The sequence below is a fragment of the Helicoverpa zea genome, chromosome 8 (genome assembly GCF_022581195.2).
Source record: "Helicoverpa zea isolate HzStark_Cry1AcR chromosome 8, ilHelZeax1.1, whole genome shotgun sequence".
NCBI lineage: Eukaryota > Metazoa > Arthropoda > Insecta > Lepidoptera > Noctuidae > Helicoverpa > Helicoverpa zea.
In genome coordinates, this window is record NC_061459.1 from 8,333,882 (window position 1) to 8,353,716 (window position 19,835).

General features: G+C 36.9%; 1 protein-coding gene across 1 annotated transcript; it reads right to left on the reverse strand.

Annotated features, from left to right (window-relative positions):
* Positions 1–264: 264 nt before the first annotated feature.
* Positions 265–10,589, reverse strand: LOC124632351 (circadian clock-controlled protein daywake-like). The gene is made up of 5 exons (XM_047167151.1): positions 10,431–10,589; positions 2,734–2,962; positions 1,823–1,959; positions 1,344–1,493; positions 265–539 (listed from the first exon to the last, which is right to left on the reverse strand). Exons 1-5 carry the CDS (start codon positions 10,498–10,500, stop codon positions 376–378), a joined length of 750 nt encoding a protein of 249 aa, XP_047023107.1. The 5' UTR covers positions 10,501–10,589; the 3' UTR covers positions 265–375.
* Between the last annotated feature and the right edge of the window lie 9,246 nt (positions 10,590–19,835).

The following is a 19,835-nucleotide window of genomic DNA, read 5'->3' on the forward strand; positions in this document are numbered from 1 at the left end:
AAGTGAGATTTAACCAACAATAAGGATTTCTTAAACTAAATTGTGCTTAGGTATATTGAAGATAGTAACTACTTTAATTACATTGATCTACTGCTACTGGAATACTAAATTGACCTATTATGTTTTAATTTTACGTAAAAAGCGTTTGAGTCATAGTTATGCATTCTTTTCATAGCAACCGGAGTTGAATCTTTCTTCGGAGTTTCAATCCTCATAACAAGTTTATACGAATGCTAATATTGTAGATATTTCAATGAAACTGTGTTTTAAATGTTTCCGTATAATTTATTAATAAGAAATTAAAACAATTCGAAGACAATGCTATCAACTTATAAATTTTTGGTGACCCTTCCTACATCGCACTAGGCATTTAATTTAATCATCATAAAATCCTTTGATGATTTGCTTAATGGTAACTTTTGAGAAGAATTTGTTGATTGTTTTTACAACGGTTTTTACGATCTGCTTAATGGCTGGTGGAGATAGCTCGTCCATCAATTGCTGCCAGTTCTCGTTCGCAAACTGCAGTGTTGTTTCAGCTGAGAAAAAAAACAAATTATTTAAGAAGCTTTTCTATACATAATCTGCCTAGCCTTTTCCCAACTATGTTGGGGTCGGCTTCCATTAAAACCGGTTGCTGCTGATTACCAGTGTTTTACAAGGAGCGGTTGCCTATAAGACCTCCTCAACCGGGACCTACAATTTATCGTGCCCACCGAAACACGGTCGTTGGTGTCCAAGATATACTTAGAATCGACTCGACTTGGAATCGAACCCACACTCATCACTTGAGAAATTCAAAGTCAAAGTCAAAGTGATTGCCCAATAGAGGGAAATAAAATATATGACGCATGTTTGTGTTTCAAGTAGCGGTCTTAACAAATTATGAAATTGATATATTCTAAAAAAGATTAAGTAATGTAGCGTCACTATCGTCCTTTAATGACCTTACCTATTGATAAAGACAGCATCATGAGAAGCTAATTTAAATATGTTTTATGATAAGGACACTGGTATCACGAAAATCAATCACAATTCATCAAGATATGCTTATGAACTGGCCATTGCTTTTGTTTTTATTTAGATGCGAGTTATGATGACTTTGGACAAAAGAAATCTTGTTTTTTACCCAATTTAGATATACGCGATAATATTTGGCATGATGCAATTTGGTGAGTCTAGACACGATATAACCCTTCTTGGCAGTCGAGTAAAAATTAGAGCTTTCTTTGTCCGGGTGCGGTAAGATGGTCACTTGGAGCATGGGTCACATTTCCAGGAAACAACCACTATTTGTAGAGAAAAACTGATCGATTCTGAATAGACTTGTTTATCGTACTTACCAAGTTGTTTGTTCCCGTTGAACAGGTTTTTCAGGTCAAACGTAGTGCGTTCAACAGTGTATTTATACTTCGGTGTAGCAAGCTTCAAGTGGTCGCCATTGCTGTCCTTGTCAATAATCAGTTTGCTGTCAATCTGGACTTCGACACCCTCTGCAAAATAATTGTCTTTCGTTAAATGGTTTTGTATGTACTTAAAGGTATTATAATATTTACAACAAAAAGGACATAGAACTCGTTTGCAACAATATGTTTATTGAAACGAAAACTATCGTTGAAAGCTATCCCGGAATAACATACGATAGGTTTTATTTTATTCAGGTACACGGGGAAGAAGTTCTCCCAGGAGGCGGGTAAAACCACGAGAATCAGTCTGTAGTTAATAAATTACACGCTACTTAATGATAATCACCTATCTTGTGTTACCCGGTACAAAAGTAAATATGAATAAATCATAAAGCGTATGACGTGATTGTACTTACGTGCATAAACCAATGCATCTCCATTTCCTTTGATAGGTAGAATTAGAATTCTGCCGTCGGCGACGTAGTTGGCGGTTAAACTAAGGTTGCCTTTGAATTTTAATGTGAATGTTCCCTCGGTTTTAGTGAACTCTAACCTGAAAATAAATAATTAAAAATTAAGATAAACAGTTGGGCTGATTATTACCAATAGTTGACCATTCATCTCCATTCTGATTTTTGAGCCCGATCAAACTATCAGCCGACTAAAGTCTACAATGAGCGAGGGCTCTAAATGCAACATAATGATTATAAAACATGGCTCCGTAAATAGCAGGCGGGTCAAAAGTCGGCTTTAATCGTTTTTTATTGCAGCATCCCACAAATTACTCATAATTAACAGAAAAACGCAGTTTTCAGCAAATTGCTCTTATAAAATGTCGTGGAAGCCGTTGTAATAACAATTAGATGTAAGTATACTAAGTAGTTACACGTGCATGATTTGTTGCATGGAATGATTGCATTGTACCTATTGTAGTTGTCCTGCGTTAGTCATAACCGAACAATTAGCGAAGTTTAGTCCTCGGATATCGACGAGTTCGAACATTAGCATACAATGTGGACCACAAGCCTTGGTGTTTCGTAACTTATATAGTTCTCGATGTTCATTGTTTATCGATAAGACCGATACAGGATAGAAGTATACTCGGTTAGCTTCCGGACTTGGCATACAAGGTCTTGGTTGTGGAAATACGAGTAAGAGATACGTGAACAGAAATAAAATAGATTCCTAGACTAATCAGTCACTCAAGGAAGTTTAAGACTCATTTGATGAAGTAAAGTCTGGACTTCTTAAATCTTCATCATAAAGCTATGCTGTTTGCTATAAAAAAATAGTTTGGGGGGAAAATATGCTACAATAATTAACTTACTTTAAGTCTGTCAATTTGCAATCGCTAAGTCCATGCATAGCTGCATCACTAAAGGTGAGGTTCAAGCCACTGCCAAGTATTTCGATGTTCTTCAATTTGACAGGGTCTATGGATGGCACGTCCATTTCTGGGATGCCCTTCGTGAACTTGGGGAGAGCAGTCTCAATCTGTTCTTTGATGCAGTCGATGAAATTATCACTTTTGAAGTCACATGGTGTGATGTAGGGAGCTGAAATAGAAATGGAATAATAAATTTTTGAATATAAAAAGAAACTTATCAAATTTTTGGCAGGTACTGAAAAGAAATGGATGTAATGCTGGTATTAGGCATGTGGTGAATTAATTACAAACTATTTATGTCTGTTAGGCACAAGATTTTGCACTTTACTTAATTAGCCTTTTGAAAAACCTGTTAATCAAAGATTCCATACAAGGTTTTTACATGCTCCTGCAATTTTCTTTATGGCCTTTTAGTTTCTTTGTATTTAATTGCATTTTTATTGCAGGACTATGTCAATAAAAAACAAATACTAAGTGATGTATTGTGATGTCTTTTTTTGTGCAATTCTAACTGATGTATTTAGGTATACCTACTGGTAATAGCTGTTATAAGTCATAATATGTATTTACAATGTTGAACGATGTTAACGAACATGGAACAATTACAGTGGGTAGAAACACGTGTATTTACGTGAAGTTAATAATATAGATAATTTATAATTAATTGAATATTGTAAAGCGTAGATAATAAAGCTAAGACCATAATAAGTCATTTTCTAATAATGTTGGCTATTATGGTTGGCTAGTACGGTTTTGAGCTGTGTTAAGTGAATATTTTTTATAATGATTTATTGTAGCTAAGAGGCGTAAATCTTCCGCAAAATGGATTGTTATATTATCGATCTAATGCTGATAATAAGTCGTAGGTAATTCTATTGTACTTCCGGGTGCATTGCACAATTATTATAAGTGGTATTTACGTAGGTACAGGTTATTACCCCGTAAGATGGTTAAATGGTATAGTTAATTTATAATATTTGACTAATCTAATATCACTGTATAATTTGATGATGTACATAAAAAATATAACTGTGTTTCATTTTAATATTTTCCTTTGTTTATTGGGTTTTCATTTAATTAGTATGAATGTCGTTGATTGTCTATTAATCATGACATTAGGTGCCCAAAGTCCAAGTCTTATGGACTTCCTGAAGGTTAAATGTGATATAGAAATACATAGACAGGTACGTCAGTTCTAACAGCTTCTTAATACTATCTTTTAAGGTTATGGCACATTATAGCGGCACCGCAACAGCACGGCTCCACACCAGCATTTAAGTTGTCATTCAATTTAGAGCATTAAATCGTGTATATTATAATATATTTCGTAATGTCAATATGAAAAAGCCAACGGCGCAGTCAGCGCGCTTGCCGCTTCCACACAACTCGACTCGCCGCCCGCGTGCTGCAAGCGAGCGGACCTCATGCGTACAGCGCGCCGACGGCGTGCTAATTACGCGCCGACTCCGAGCCGGCAACGAAACAACGTCATTACGTCGTGTTCAATCATAACATCAATCATAATCGTCTTAAAATAATATTGAGTTTGCAGTGACAGCAAGCTTACACCTCGCGGCCGGCGCGCGTACAGCGCGCGGACGGCGAGCTGGCACCTTGCGGACAACGCGTAGTTAGCGCGCTGACAGCTAGCCGTAGTCTTAATTCGAGGCGACGCCGTGCTGTTGCGGTGCTGCTATAATGTGCCATAACCTTTATTCAACACATCATATTGTATTGATTAACTTTCAAAATAAGCAATGTGGTTGTATGATGCAAATATTTCTTTGAAACATAAGAAAATTCCAACTTGTGGTCAAGTATAACTAACATACAATGAATATTAAACGGTAGACTAAGAAACCTAGACTAAGACGATGTCCCAGTATCAATGATATCAGAATGGAAAATTAATGGGAAAACAAAAATGCATTATTTCTATTAGAAATAAAATCAAGCCGTTGGTATGACTGGGTATACAATGATAAGACATTACTTAATGTTGAATGGATTCTCTATTTCATCTTTGTCAATTTAAGGGCGTTCTTACTTATGTATTTACTTACATCTTTATGGTAATCACTCAACAAGTCATAATATTAGGGCATGCCACACACGCGCCGTGTCCCAATCAACCGTGACTCGCAGTGATGACGGATTGTCAAAACAATCAAGCGTAAATCAAAAATATCTGCGATGTTGTATTATTTGCAGATGACACATCTCTTATCTTCAAAGTTGACAGAAATAGAGAGCAATTTGACGACGTAAACAGTGCACTCTCAACAGTTACGCACTGGTTTACAACAAACAATTTAGTACTAAATGCTAAAAAACAAAATGCATTAAGTTCACTTTGCCTAATGTAAAAAACCTAGGTCTTAATGTTATCCTAAACGAGGTTCTTCAAACCGTTGCATCTACCGTGTTTTTGGGTATAACAGTTGATACAAAACTTCAGTGAGGTTCACATATTTCTAGCCTCGCGGGAAGGCTTAGTTCTGCTGCCTATGCCGTCAGAAAAGTTAGACAGTTCACTGACGTCGACACTGCGCGATTAGTGTATTTCAGCTATTTTCACTGCGTCATGTCCTACGGTATTTTGTTGTGGGGCAAAGCCGCTGATATAGAGAATATATTTATTATACAAAAACGTGCTATTCGTGCTATATACAAGTTAGGTACCAGAACTTCCCTCAGAGAGTTGTTTAAAGAAATTGGTATTCTCACTGTAGCATCACAGTTCATCTTTGCCAACATTATGTATATTAGACAGAACCTACATTTATATACCAAAAAAAGTGAAGTCCATAGCATTAATACTAGAAATAAGCATAAACTGTGTGTACCCTATCACCGGCTTCATAAAGTGCATGACACATTTCTGGGTTTAGGTATTCGTTTTTATAATAAGCTTCCTTTGACCTTACAAGAACTGCCGTTTAATAAATTCAAAGAACAAATTAAGGCTGTTCTTATAAAAAAGGCATATTACACCATCAATGATTATTTGAATGATAAAAATAGTTGGTCGCCATGATGAACGCAAGACAGCTATATTAGCTATATTATTTAGATAATTTAAATTTCTCCCATTCAATCTCTTGACTCAATGACATTTATTTTATTTTGATTTATTATTTAATTATTATTTTTTAATGTTTTTACATTATTGACAAGATACATTCTTTGTATTAATTTTCTGTTTTGGATTTTAGTAAATAATACTACTTAGCGGGAACTGATAATTTAATCTTGATATTGAGTTGTGTAGCAGTGAGTACGTCATGCTCCCTTAGACGGCACTGCTTGCGGTAGCGTCGGCGGTCGGGTTGCCTCCCTCCCCCAAAAATGTGCGAGGGGTGCGATGGCTGATCCTCGCGTTATGCTCGTGAACGGGTGCTGCTTGTGGTGCCAGGTCGTCTTACTGACTATAATATTAGTATTTTTTGTTTTTATTTGTAAACTCTTTTTATTTTACATATGTTCTGGCTGAGCGGTCTAATTTACTAGTTTACAAAAGAATAGCACATGTAGGTGGGCACTCCCTGATATTCTATTAAGTGTAAATATTTGGAGACTATAATTTTCTGTTCATCAAACATATTCAATGCTTGAGTTAGTTAAGGTATGTAGGGTGAGTGCTAGCTAGCATGTGGTGTATACATTATTTTTACTGTATTGTCCTCTTTTGTAATATACAAATTAAATTGTATACAAATGTACATATCAAACAATGTTTAAGGTTCTTCTAACCGAACAGACAGACATGTGTTGCTGGGGAGTTTGTTGCGCCACTTCTTCTTCCCAGCAAAAACACATAGGAAGTGGTGAAGGGTGGGCGTTTTGGGGGCTGTCTTTTGTAATTTTTTTTTTTGACGTTCGAAAAGTGCTGTTTTGCAGCCAAGTTTGAATAAATGACTTTTGATTTTGATTTTGATTTTTGATTTTTGAGTATGGTTTACCTTGTCAATGACGGATGAAGATAAAACAAATTAAATAATTCCGTCTGATTATAATTTTATTTGTTACTGGCTTGCTTCTGCTAGCGGTTTCACCCTCTTGTTGAGGGTAATGCTTTCCTCTACTGGATCAAAGTACTACTATACGACATACGACATATCCAGCAAAATCTGGTAGACGAATAATTTTGAACTATGTATTTATCTACTTATATACCTAATTGCATTATATAACCGTTTCGTAGATGTCGCCTATTAAAATGTTTATTATTATAGTTTTATTATGACGCTTTGTATAAGTCACCTGGGAAAACGAGTGGTATAAAAATCAGAAAGTTTTTTATTTTCTGATGAACATTGTTGCGAATCGGTCAGAAAAAAAGCGTGTAAAAAGGATTACTTTTGCCATAGCGGCAAACTAGAATTAAGTTGCACTATTGTATGCAGACTAATAACAATGTTGTAGATGTAAATGTAATAATTATGTAAATCTGACACATTCAGAGTCCGGTTTTGGAGATAGTTTTTGCGTCATTATGACACGGAATGCTTTTGTCGGACGTGAGCAGGTTGAATGCCTCATAGCGATACTGTGAACCTTTGCCAAGTTGAAGCTCATTGGAGAATAATTAACTACTTACATACATGCAAATACATTTTTCTTAACTATATCTACGTGAAACAAGCTTGGGATAATACATAATACCTATTATTTCTTGTTTCTCCTAAACTTGGCAAATAACATAGGTAAAATTCTGCTAATTTGCATTTTATCCCCTATTCTAAGTCCCATATTCTTTGAATAATTACATTATTTGCTATAAACTAGGTGCATTTAAAGATACATAGTAGGATAAATCCAATACACCTTAAGGCGACGAATTGGTCAACAATAATTCCATAACCGGTACGCGCATCTAAGGCGCCAAAAGGGGTCGGAGCGTCTGAGCGGGGCGAAGATAACAATACGCGCGCTAGCTTATAACTAAAAGTCGTAAGCGACAAAATGGTTTTGTAATTTTATTATTTAGAAATGATAATTTGATAGAAATTCCTTCTACAATTTTAAAGAGTATGTATATACTCAACTACTAAAAAAGTTAAGAGGCTTAAATCGGTCCCGTTTGCCCATAATATGTGAATCTCTTTTTAAAAAGAGGTATGTTTGATATATTTTTCTCTGTTATAAAAGTTACCTACTCATGTTTCTACGTCTAACAAAATAAGGTTTATATCATGAACTTTCAGGTAACCAAGTTGTATTTTGATCCGTTTTGTATTTACTGAGAAAAATTGAGATCCTTGGCACCAAAAATTCCAATTCGTCCTCTTAAAGGTGGTTGACCTCCTACATTATGCACGTTTACGAATGTCAATAGATCATTATGTATCCATCTATTTAAACAGTACCTATACATGGTTTAGAAACAACAAACTCAGTAGGTAATCGATTCCGTGATGGCAGTCGTGCCATAGCTTTCTTTGATCAGTGCATCAATCTGTTTACAAAAGCCTGCTTTTAGCACGTTGCTGGTGTCAGCTCTATATTTCTTGGAAGGAATGAGCAAATTCATTTACATTGTTTTGAACACATGAACGATGTGTTTTAACAGCAGATGCTAAGGATGACCTAAACAAAGGGGACTTTTTGTTTGTTTTTTTATACCCTAAAGGATCTAAAACTACTTTACCAATTTCACAAATTATTTCACTCTTGGAAAGCTACACTATCATTTAGTGAGACTGGCTATTTTTATCCAGGTACGGGAAAAATACTCTCCCTGGACGCTGATAAAACCGCGGACTTCGATAAAGCTCATCTAACTTTTGCCCTTAATTTTCAGTCTATCCGAGTGTAAATGATTTCGTTTGTTTTACATAGAGTGACTACCTATTTTGACCGCTATAACTAGAGCCGGTTCCCGGTAAATTTTTAATACCCGTACATAGCGAAAATCGAAGATGTCACTCGGCTAGTGTCCATTAACTTAGATAAAAAAGCTATTATTTAAATCACATATACCTATACATTTATTAAGCATAAACCTGAAATTAAAATAACCATAATTATGACATAATGGCCGAATTAATATTTTGAATCGTATCTATGTAGATATTTTTGGAGCTATTTTTTTTTTAGTTAAATCGTTCCTAGGCGAGCCAGTTATAGGAACTTACGATAAAATAAATAATTAAGCACAATCCTGCTTGGTAGGCCTATAATTTTATACAATACTTATACACGACCTTGTAAATATTTTATTTTTGAACTTGAACTTGTTCTGAACCTTTTTGTTTTGCTAATTGAGTCTTTATTATATTCAACTTCAGTTTGCAGATGATTAAGATATGTCAAGGTTCCTTTAAAATGACCTTAAAAAAGTATTTTTATTATGGTCACTTATCAGTGCACCAACTAGCAGAAATTAGCATTTCTTCTAACTTCATTTTCTGAAAGGGAGGATGGGACACAGGTTTAGGAGTTTTTAATTAAGAAAATACAAGCATATTCCCATTCAAATTATACCAAAGTAAATAAATCAAAGATTAGAAGTACTTAACTTTTGTATCTATTTCATGTTGTAGAGACATGAAAAACATGCTCTGTATAATATGCACGGACTAGATTTCAATGTATAAAATTTAGACTACTGATTTATTTTAAAATTATTAAGCTTCCGTGTTTATTTATTGCTATATCCAGCCGATTATGAAAACTATTTTTCCGTGTGACATATCTACATATTTGATTTATGCATCTCGAAACAAAGATACCGGGGTTGTCTTTGTTCAGCTATCATTTCTTACAATCCTGGCTGTTAAAGTATATAAAGTATTTTTATCTTTAGCTAGGCAGGCAAAAAAAAGAGCAAGCCATATAAACTTGAACGGTGTCGTTCATATATATTTATAGATCAGAATCAGCGATTTCGTACAATTCAATGAAAGTTATATTGAGGAACTGGTTTTATATTTGGAAGATATGTCGATGAACTTATTATACATTGAAGTTTTTGCGCACATTTTTTCATAGTTTCAATTTATTTACGGAGTTAATTATCACTGTAAAATTTTTGGTCTAAATATGGTTTAAATAAACCTACCTGCTAAAGTTAACGTAGGAGGGAAAAAGGGAAGAAACTAAACTTTGTTTGTTTAATTCGAAAAATCTAAAAGTTGATGTTACATTTTTGTCCCAAAATCAAAAATATTGCGTGAGTTCCTTTATTGTAAATACAAAGATACTATTTTGTAGCCGGAATAATTATATACCTAACATTGTTTAAAATTGTCTACAAATTATTTTGCTAATTTAAATACACGTGGTTTTAACTTTGTTAACAAACTATAGTGTAAGATGCGTTCATCAGACTTTGAACAGATACATATGTATGGTGTTTGTCTACAGGAAATCAGGCATGAGCATATACCTACCTGCTTAAAAGGCAATGAATGACTAAAGTAGTGAAAATTTACTACGAAAATTGCTTAAAAAAGAAAACTTACACAAATATGCTTACACAAAAGTAGAAGGTTGATTATAGTGGTAATTTGCATAAACTCTATATTTTATTGGGGAACTTTAAAAAAAGTATAACTTATACTTTAAAAATATTTTTAAAATATTAATTTAAAGTTTTAAGTTAGTGAAGAAAACTAGAAGGAGTTTTCACTTACGTAGATATCCATCTTCGCACTTAGCAACGTACACGAGGAAAAGAATCACAAAACTATTTACTTTAAACATTTTAAATCTTAAAGTTAACTTTTATAAAAATAATTTAAGTTAAATAATATTATTAGATCCCTTTATTGTATTAGTTTTTGGCACAAGAGCTCAGCACATACTGTGCTCGTCAGTAGTGAGGCATCTTATTTATGTTAACTGACCGATTCTCTTTTCCGTCTGATATAATATGATCAATGTAATTATTTGTCAAAATACCTACTTGTACGCAATTATATACGATATTCCATACTCTTAAAGACTATAATACCGTGCATTTACGTGGTCTGCGCTTGCTAGGGTCACCAAAAGATTCGTTCTTGTAAATGGTTTTCTTAAGGAGAAGTGATTACCTATACGAGAGTTTTATTTTATTTGTTCTGCATTTTTTGTCTACTCTATTAGTGATTGAAAATAAGTATGGTTTTATTTTGAATTAAAATACCTTCGGCAGTGGCGGCCCTAGGGGTGTGCGAACTGTGCCATCGCACAGGGCCTCGCGCTTGGAGGGGCCTCGCGCTACAACCCACACTAATATAAAAAAAATATAATTAGAAGATATATATCTGGTCTGGTCCAAGAAAAAAAATGTGCATTTTTTCTATATTTCTAATTCATCCTGCGTTTACTTTTTGAGTCCTCAATTTAACAAAAAGTTGGAACACCAAAGTAACAAAGCAACTGGCTCTCGATCCAGTCACGGATTCTTTTTATTTGTGCTTGCTTTTAAAAAATGTCCCAAAACTCAAAAATTTTCGCGCTCGCTACGCTCGCGACTTGACCTTGCACTGTTGTTTCATCATCCTCCGAGCCTTTTCCCAACTATGTTGGGGTCGGCTTCCAGTCTAACCGGATTCAGCTGAGTACCAGTGCTTTACAAGAAGCGACTGCCTATCTGACCTCCTCAACCCAGTTACCCAGGCAACCCGATAACCTTGCACTGTTATTTATTATACAAATTTAGGTGCTTCAGTGACCTAAGCTCAAAAATGTTTGCGCTCGCTACGCTCGCGGGTGCTTGACTTTACACTTGTTTTATTTTTTCATCCTTTTTTAGCCGAACCTAGAAGGTAGCGCCGCTTTAAGTCCTTTTATTAACAAGAAAATAACTCCTAGTTTTCGTATGAACTTTCTTATTTACGACGTGCGAACTACTCAAGTTACAATCTTTCAATACATAGGGAACGCTTGGGTCCTGATTGCACCCGGGCGCTACATGAGCCAGAGACGGCCCTGAATCAGTTATACGAAGAGCTGAATATTATCTCGGTGCTGAAATGTATATTAGAAAATAATTTAACTGAAATTTATCCCACTACCGAAATAGTCTTGAGAATTCGAATAATAAAATAATAATATCGAAAAAGCAGTTTTCGAGGCTTAAAATTATTAAAACATGTTTAAGGTATTCGATGATACAAGATCGACTTTCAGCCCTTGCTATTCTTTCGATCGAAAATGACGTTGCTTATTCATTCGATTATTCTGAATTAATTAAAGATTTTAGTTTAATATTTGATAATTTTGTGATCCTTTAAACATAAACTGTAGTAAAAATAAAATTTTAATAATTAGTTTAACTTGAGCATTTCTCCTCAAACATGACGGTTAGCTAAATCAAAACGCCAGCTTACTCTCGCAACACATACTTTTCACTTTAGACAAAGGGCCTTTTTTTTCCGACGTCAAAAATCATCAAATGACCCCTCCCGCTGTGGGTTAGCAGCGGTGAGGGAGTGTCAGACTCTTACTGACTAAAAACCGTCGTGTTCCGTCATAGGCCTTTTATGTACCAGGGCCGCGGTATCTCTTTCGAACAACCCGCAGCCCCGGCAGGCCTTGGCCCCGCTGGGCCGCTGGGGTTGCTGACATCTCTTTGAGGAGCGCGTGGAACAACGCGCGCCGTCGACACGGGTCTGTCGTCTAAGCAGACAGAGGGACGATGAGCCACCCAGTGTAGTTTTAAATAATGAGGAAATTGAAACGGTCCAAGCTACCACTTTTCTAGGAATAACTGTAGACTCCAAAATTCAATGGGGTGAGCATATAACTGGCCTCACGAATAGACTAAGCTCTGCTGCGTACGCTGTCAGAAAGGTAAGAGCTCTCACCGATGTAGCCACGGCGCGTTTAGTATACTTCAGTTATTTCCACAGTGTTATGTCTTACGGAATTCTTATGTGGGGCAATGCTGCCGACATAGAAAATGTCTTCGTGTTACAGAAGCGTGCTATCCGTGCTATATACCGACTAGGTACTAGAGTCTCCCTAAGGGAAAGGTTTAAAGATATTGGTGTTCTGACTGTGGCGTCTCAATATATTTATGCCAATATAATATATGTAAGGCAAAACATAGAGTTATTTAGTAAAAAGAGTGACGTGCACAATTTCAACACTAGAAATAAACATAAATTAACCGCATCTAACTATCGATTGCATAAAGTGCACGGTTCGTTTGTGGGCCTTTGTATACGCATTTATAATAGAATCCCAGTTCATTTGCTAGAACTAACGGACAGTTCTTTTAAAATCAAAATTAAGGATATTCTGATTAAAAAGGCTTATTATAACATTAATGATTATTTCACAGATACACGCAGATGGCAGCTCTGAAGTGGACAACAAGTGTTTTTTATATATATATATTTTTTGTGACTAATACTGAATTGTATAATTGTAATTTAATTATAATTAAATTGTAATAGACAGCTGTGTTGCTGGGAAGTTTGTTCTTCACCACTTCTTCTTCCCAGCCATAACACTAGGAAGTGGTGAAAGGGGGGCGTTTTGGGGGAGCTGTCATTTTGTATTTTTTGACGTGAAAAAGTGCTAGAATCTAGCCTATTTTCAATAAACGATTTTGACTTTGACTTTGACCCAAACTCACCGCCCACAGACCCACGCCTACGGTGGCCGGGAGTCATCACGCGACACCCGGCGCCCATGGTGTCTACCTGGTCCAGCGCGGCGGCCGGGATGAGAGGTGCGTACTCTCTGGCGTTCCGCCTCCTCCTTCTCGAGCATGACCGCTTCGCAGAAGGAGGCGACGGCATCCCATTCCCTCTCGCCCCGGACCATGGCCTGAACCAGGGCCGGACGCGAGAGGTCGCCGCCGCCCAAAGCCTCGACGAGGACCCGGCGGTGCCCCTCCCATGCGGGGCACACCTGGACTGTGTGGTCCACCGTGTCCTCGGGGTTGTCCGCACAATGGTGACACCCGGGCGCCTCCTCACGACCGATTCGGTGCAGGTACCTCCCGAAACAACCGTGTCCGGTGAGGTCCTGCGTCATGCGGTACGTGAGGGCGCCATGACTCCTCCCGAGCCACTCCTCAAAGAGGGGACTTACCGCCACGATGGTGGCGTGCCCTGCACTGGGTTGCGACAGTCGCTCCCTCCAGGCCACCATGAGATCGCGCCGGAGCTCCGCCCGCTGCGCGACAACTTGCCGCGGCAACGGGGTTTCCCCCCGGCGCTGAGCCTCCTCGCGCCAGTCGTACAGGCGCAAGAAGACTCTCGCCTCCAGATCCCACGGTGGCAGTCCGGCTAGTAGGCCAGCTGCTTCGCGGGAGATCGTGCGGTACCCCCGGATTAGCCTGATGGCTATCACCCTTTGGGGCACGTTCAGGTAGTGTACGGCCCGCTTCCGTACCGAACGTGCCCATACTGGGGCCCCGTAAAGGGCCATGGACCGTAAGACTCCCGCGTAGAGTTTACGGCAGGGGGCGTTTGGGCCTCCCAGGTTGGGCAGGAGCCGCCTGAATGCAGCACCTACCTTCTCCAGTTTGGGGCCCAAACGTCGGAAATGCTCGACGAAGTTCCACCGGCTGTCGAGGACGAGTCCCAGGTATTTCATCGCCCTCTCGACGCCGATGGGAACCCCCCCCACCGTGACTTGGGAGCCTGAAGGTGGCGCGTTCCGAAGCCCATGAAAGCACATGGCCGCGGATTTGTGCAAAGCCACCTGCAGGCTCAGCAGCTGGATCCTCTCGATTACTGTCGCAACCCCGCGCGTCATTATGTCGGCCGCCTCCTGGTGCGACCTCCCCTGTGCCAGAACCAGCGTGTCGTCAGCGTAGCAGACCACGCTGACGCCGCTAGGGAGGTCGGCGCGCAGCACCCAGTCGTAGCCGATGTTCCACAAGAGCGGCCCATGTCCGACTCCTGCGGAACACCGCACGACATCTCTCGCCGGTTCTAGACAAAGGGCCTCGCATAGACCTGCCGCACGTAGCCTCGCAATGGCTAGGGCCGCCGCTGACCTTCGGGGTATAAAATTATTTGAACAAAAAATTGCTTTCAGACGAGATGATCTGGTTTAGTCTTGACCTTAATTATTAGTTCATTTTCAAGTTATTCAAACTTGTAGTTGTTCAAGGCCGTTTTGAACTTGTTTTCAGGCTTATTTTTAAACAAATTAAAACTAGAGGAGGTTCTTAATGCAATTCGCGATTAACTCAATATCTACAGAGAAAAATATTATATTAAAAAATCACATCTTACCAACCCTAAATAATCACGAGCAGACTTGCTTGTAACTAGTAAACGTCTATAATTGTTATTTTTTTTCAAACATTGTCATTTGCTATTGTGAGGCGATCTACAGATGTTCCACGATTTGAAAAAAAAGTAATCAAGTTATAATTGACATCATAACATTAATTAACTGAGGTATTTCAGGAATTCTGATTGAGCAAACCCTTATACCCACTTACTGTGAAGATGTGATGATTTTTTAAATTTCGATATAAGAAGTAAATAGAGTAGGTACTAAAAATTCCCGTAACATAATATTATTTAATAAAATCGATTTACTTAAATTCTATTCCGCATCTGACTTTAATTTGTGAAAAAGTGAAATGAATCAGAAACGTGATTCAGTCCATTTGAGATTAAAAGTTTATTAGTTGTTATCTCAATTATCTCAGAATTAGGAATATAAAAAGGCATCTGAATATTAAGATAAACAGAATTCTAAGTGAAAATAATAAGCTTTAATAGCATTTTCATAAGCAGCCGTTTAAAAATGCAAAATAAACTGTTTTCTTTTAAAAATGGTTTCAAAAGACTGCTCTTTGTTCTGATTAATTGTATCTTTTATTAACTATGTAATAAAACATTGTTTGTTTTATACCTAGCTTCTTGCTTCGGTACCTGTTATAGGATTTATCTGGTTTTAGCGATCGCGAGTAGCCTATAATTTGAACTATTGGCATTATAAGTTGAGAATGTCAAAATAAAGTCAAGTTTTTGCGACTGTAAATTATTTACGTATTTATTAAAGAAAAAACAAAATTATCATTGGCCAACATAATATCTTGTTATAAACAGATACCTATTTAAGTATTGGAAAAATTACTCAAAGAGGTTAAACATTTCAGGTTCCATGTGAACTCGAGTAGGTAAGTATATCGAAGTAAGTCAAATAAATTGGCAGCATTCAAGCAAATTTTTCTTAAGTATCTTAAAAGCAATAAGTATAAAATCATAATAAATGCAGACCTATTTTTGTCGAGTTTGTATCATGCAAGTTCAAGGTTTCGTTCAATCATTGTTTGTGATCTTAACGTGAGTGGATTTCAATAAAACAATTGATAGTGTGGAGTCAGCGTGTTAAAAAACGCCGGAAACTTAAAAACTCTTACATTACCTATAAAAACGATCGCTGATTGAGAAAAAAGATAATGATCCTAAAACCGGCTAAACACACTTTAATTAAACATAGCTAGTAGGACATAACCAGATTTAACTGGTTCAAAATAGAATTTACAATGTGTCGCCACTTAGTTACTCAAAATCAAAATCTTTTTTATTTCACATAGGCCTTTGCAGGCACCTATGAAACGTCACATTAGTTGCACTCAGTCGCATTCTTCTTACTGGTATCAAGTACTAACACGTATTTCAGGAAAAGTTATTGAAAGAAAAATAGGATAATCACTTAGTTTAAAGGAGTGTAATATTTGCGAGTTTACAGTAAAACATTACTTTCCTTCATATAAGGGCCTGTGCACACTACGTTTGTTAAACGCGCCGTCGACGTGCGTTGTGGGAACGCGCGTCACCGGCGCGTTTTTATCCTGCAGAGCACTCCTGACTTACATCCGTATCAAGTCTGTATCGCTACAAACGCTCGTCAACGGCGCGTTTAAAAAACGCGGTGTGCATAGGCCCTTACGAATCCCATACTTATCATCTCTTACAAAAATAGAAAAGATTAAATACCTATGGCCTACATTTGGTTTTCCCTTCGAAAAGTTTTTCATAACTTGTCCTATGGTTTCCTCAATACGAAGGTAGGTAAGTAGGTAGTAAATTCTAGAAATATAAACAAGTTTGTTTTTTTTATAATTCAGAGTTTAATTAACAATAAGTAGGTATTATTCCACTGAATATTGTTTTCTGAATCTGCATTCAACAATCGTGGTGATAAATAAACTTAATTTAATAAAAATCCTGGTCAATTAATTGGTGAGTTAAAAAGCTTTTTGTTTTTGTTATTAACTATTTTTAACACAAACGAAAGATCGACTCAGACTGGCCACCTTGCTGACTGGCAAAAATATTTTTATTTTCCGCACGACTATTAATAAATTATAAATTGGAACCGATAGTAATCTTCGAAGGGCTTTTAAGTGAATAATAAGCAGTTTCTGATCGATAAAACTAAGTAAGGGTTTTATAGGAATTCAGATTGCAGCAGTTTTTGTAGAACTTCGGGTTGCAGAGCTCAGATGTCATGGTACGTGATGTATCTTATTCATTTATCTTATAAATCGATTAGAAATTACGATAACCAATCATCTGCTTGAAATGTTTGCACAACTACTGTTATCAAGCCAAATGTCTCGTCAGAAGTTTTTACTGTTTCATATTTAAATGCAAGACGACATTTTTTTAAAGTATTTGTACATGACACGTATACGTAAGTTGTAAGTTATGACCCTCAACTTGCACAGTTAAACATGTAAGTGGACAAGTGTGAATGACCTGACGACATTTCAAGAGTTCAACAGTTAAATGCAGGAAAAAGGACAATTTAATCCTTGAAGAGTTGGTAAATAGTACTTAGAAAATAATTCCATCAGTTTAGTGATCAAAGTTCTGTTTTTTAAAGTGTCATCATTAAAATTATAAAGACCGATAAATACAACGAACAAATTAATAGATAATCTTATATTTTAAGGAATCCTGCTACCGGTATTAGCTGCACTGGTTGGTTTGGTTGCTTGATTTTTAATGGCTATTTATATCCTTATAGTAAAAAACTGCCTGTTCCAAATACCCGTTGGCCTTTGAGTGTACCTACCTACGTCAATTTTAAAGACGCATGTAATAAATTTGACAGACTGAAGGCATCAAACTGAACTGCATAATACCTACGTTGCGCAGATGTCCAGCGACTTCGGATTGTGGGTCCAAATGTCTTGTTCCTAATATAGTCTAGAAAAAAACAATTAATTTAGACGGTAGAGTGGTGTAGGTAACAAAAATATCCTTGTTGGAGTTTCCAATTTCCACCGAATACATTATGTAGCTATTTTCCTGGTAGTTTTTGCTTTGAGGTTATAAACAGTGAAACCTTTTAATGTTTGCACTTTTTGAATAAATCGTACCTAACTCTATATTGTTCTGGCGAATAATGCAAATAATCGCGAACTCTCGATAACTTGCATTATGTCACCTGTTCTTTCCCATTAGGTAAAACTTCGTCCTGATGAGCATTTTACTCAGTAACTTAAACACATATGCTGCAATGAATTTAAAACTGTAGTGGACAATAAAATTAAGTAGGTATGGGTAAGTATGGCCTGCCCATTGCATCCAAATGAATCTGTCCATCGACATTTCCTATTCTATATGTCAGGGTTTACGAGAATCATATTTTTAGCGAGAGGTATTTCCATTGTCGTCATTGACATTCGACACAGAAGGTTTTTAAAGCGGATTCGGTTTCCGCATCCGCGGAAACAGTGTAAGTTCATGGTAGTGTCACAAGGCCGCCCCATTGTCTTCGCGAGGAAGAAATATGAGCTCTTTGTATGAACTTGTATCGACAGTTTTCTACTAAAACATTTTCATGTGTGTAACGTGATGCCATAAGATAGTTTGTATAGTGATGATACATAGAGGACTAAACTATGAAGATGTATTGGCAACAACCTGCATAGATACAAATAAATTATGATCGTTACTTAGGTAGTGTTTAGACTCAATAGCATAGTCTGGCGTGTTCGGTCACCTACATATAATAGGTTTGTGGTTTGTTGTTTACAGAATTTGCAGTTTGCTCTCCTAATAGGTAATATTCGGAGACCACCTGCCTATTCGCAATGAGCAACGGAGATTCTGTTTGAACACCAAGGTAGAATATCTCAGATTGAAATGTGTAAAAATTTTAATGCGATGTGTTTGTAAATAATTACTAAAAAGTTAAAAACACAACACCCATGCATTAACTTACATATGTGAGAAGTTTTTCCGAGATAAATTTTGTGCGAGAAACAACAGAAAGGTACCTATAAGGAAAGGTAGGGGTCTTAGGGGTTCTCAGCAAGAGGGTGTAAAGTACACTCTCAGTTACAGCTGTGGTTAAGTTTAAGGAAAGTTTTGGTTTAAAAGTTTAAGTCTGAGACAAGTAAGCTTAAAAGTAAGACAAATAACAAATTTTGTGCGCTATTTTATTTACGCTGGTTTCCATAAGCGAAACTTGATCCCAAAACTGGTCCAGTTTGGCCATATAATAGCAACAACTGCTATTACGTTAATGGGGATGTCAATAAGCTGTGGTAATATGTCCCTTTACTTAAACATAAGTGTCTACGGTTGTAAGCGATCAAGGTCGTATTCACTTAGACTTGATGAGGTAGTAAGTGTTACGTTAAATGTTAATGAAATACATTGCAGTATTTGACTATTTATGTTGATGTTTCCATAAGAACAGTCAGATTATTACCAAATATCTGACAAGTAAAAAACCATGGTTAGAAACTCAATGAAATAGATCAAAATTGAAGACGATGTTAGACAATTAACCACCTTTAAACTTCAAAACTAACCTTAACTAGATCATAACGTCAGTAAGTTAATAATTACAATTTTATTCAAGTCTTCAAAGTTTAGAATAGTTAAATTAAGAAAGTAGCAAGTTAATCAAGAAAGGGTTAACACACAAAGGGTCACAGAATGTCAAACGTGTAATAAACTACAAACTTTGATATTATTGCGGAATGTTTAGCACTCAGAAGTTGGTAAGTAATGTCACCACAATAAGTCCGAAAGTTCATTTAAACTATTCTGAAAACTTGTAAGTGGAGTAGTATAATGCCTGACAAGAAACTTGCTTGTAAAGTGTAT